The sequence below is a fragment of the Lipotes vexillifer genome, unplaced genomic scaffold (genome assembly GCF_000442215.2).
Source record: "Lipotes vexillifer unplaced genomic scaffold, Lipotes_vexillifer_v1.1 scaffold988, whole genome shotgun sequence".
In the NCBI taxonomy this organism is placed as follows: Eukaryota; Metazoa; Chordata; class Mammalia; order Artiodactyla; family Lipotidae; genus Lipotes; species Lipotes vexillifer.
In genome coordinates this window covers 2,158,775-2,160,026 of record NW_006797916.1, presented here as the reverse complement: position 1 = coordinate 2,160,026, position 1,252 = coordinate 2,158,775, and the positions used below count along the sequence as shown (strand labels likewise).

Sequence of the window (1,252 nt, the reverse complement as noted above, 5' to 3'; positions counted from 1 at the left end):
CACTGTCAGGGGAGGACACGGGGGCGGGGTCGGCGGTGGGGGTGGGGCGCGGAGAGGGCACTGGGGGAGGGGTTGGGGCGGGGGTCCAGGCGGGGGTCCGGGGTCTGAAGGAAGGACGGGGGCCGGGGGCGGAGGTGTGAGGGGCTTCGAGGAGTGCCCGGTGTTGGGTAGCTCCTCCGGGGAGGCATTGGGCTGGGCCGGGCGAAGAGGAGAACGCGGCAGTGGGGATCCTTCGGAGGAATGGCCCTTCCTTCTGACTCCAGCCCGCCCTCAACCCCAGCTGGTCCCCAGATGGTTGGAGGAGGGGGCGGCCGCCGGGTCCCAGGGGAGCGGGGAGCCCCATGTACCCGGAACAGGGCACCGAGCAGGCCTGCTCTCCCTGCAGTTGACTGAAGAGGGTGAGCCGAGTTCCAGAGCCTCCAGGCGGGATTTTGGGGCCGCCCGGCGGTGCAGCGGATGGTCTGAGAGCCGCGCAGACATGGCTCACCTCAGGGGATTTGCCAACCAGGTAAGGGGGGCGTCTGGACCGCGGGCGTGTGTGTCGTCGGTGCACGTGCGCCTGGCACGGACCGTTGGCTGCAGGGTCTGAGAAAGGGCGCTTCACCAAGGGCTGTCTGTTGAGTCGTCCTGGCGTTTCCGAAGGCGTGTGTGGGTTGAAGGGAGGAGCTCGTGGGGAGCCCTGTGATGCACAGCCGTGGGCAAAGCGGGGAGCAGTCTTGCGGTGCTCAGGCTTGGTGGGCGCAGGGCCGACTCCGGTTGGCTGGTTTGCAGCGTCTGTGGGGCAGGAGTTTCCAAGTCTGTCAGCATAGAGCCACAGTGCAGGGTCAGCGGAGGCCGTGCAGAGACGTATCTTGGGAACCGGGCCGGCCCGCAGGAACCTGGGTCTGCGCATCTGGAGGCATGTGGAAGGTCGGGGTCCACATGGAGCTTCGGCCTGGGCAGGGACGCTGGCCGTGTCCGGCTGGGGCAGGGGCTGGGAATGGGATTTAGCAGCTGTTGGGAGAGTCGGTGTGCAGTGAAAGCCGAGGACACGTGCGTGCCTGTTTCTCTCAAGGGGGCTGAAAAGGGCTGCCCCTGGGCTGGAGGTGCCTGCCTGGAAAGCGCCCACTGTTTCTTTTTTGGCTGATTGGTTCTCATAATTCTCGACACCCAGCCACTTTGAGGCGTCTGGCTTTGCGTGTTAACTGCCTGACTCCTGGGGACCCTCCACAGTGTGCCCTGAGGCTGGGTGGCTCTGGATAAGAGCGTCTGG

At 66.3% G+C, this 1,252-nt stretch overlaps 1 protein-coding gene across 2 annotated transcripts in view; it reads left to right on the top strand.

Moving 5' to 3' along the window:
* Window positions 1-312: 312 nt before the first annotated feature.
* STK25 (serine/threonine kinase 25) overlaps window positions 313-1,252 on the top strand; it is an 11,225-nt gene continuing 10,285 nt past the window's right edge. The window contains exon 1 of one of the 2 annotated variants that reach the window (XM_007469955.1): window positions 313-508. In XM_007469955.1, the coding sequence (XP_007470017.1) occupies window positions 479-508 (30 nt within the window). In that variant the 5' untranslated portion in view covers window positions 313-478. The remainder of the gene's footprint in view (window positions 509-1,252) is intronic. The other variant, XM_007469956.1, reaches the window with a different exon arrangement.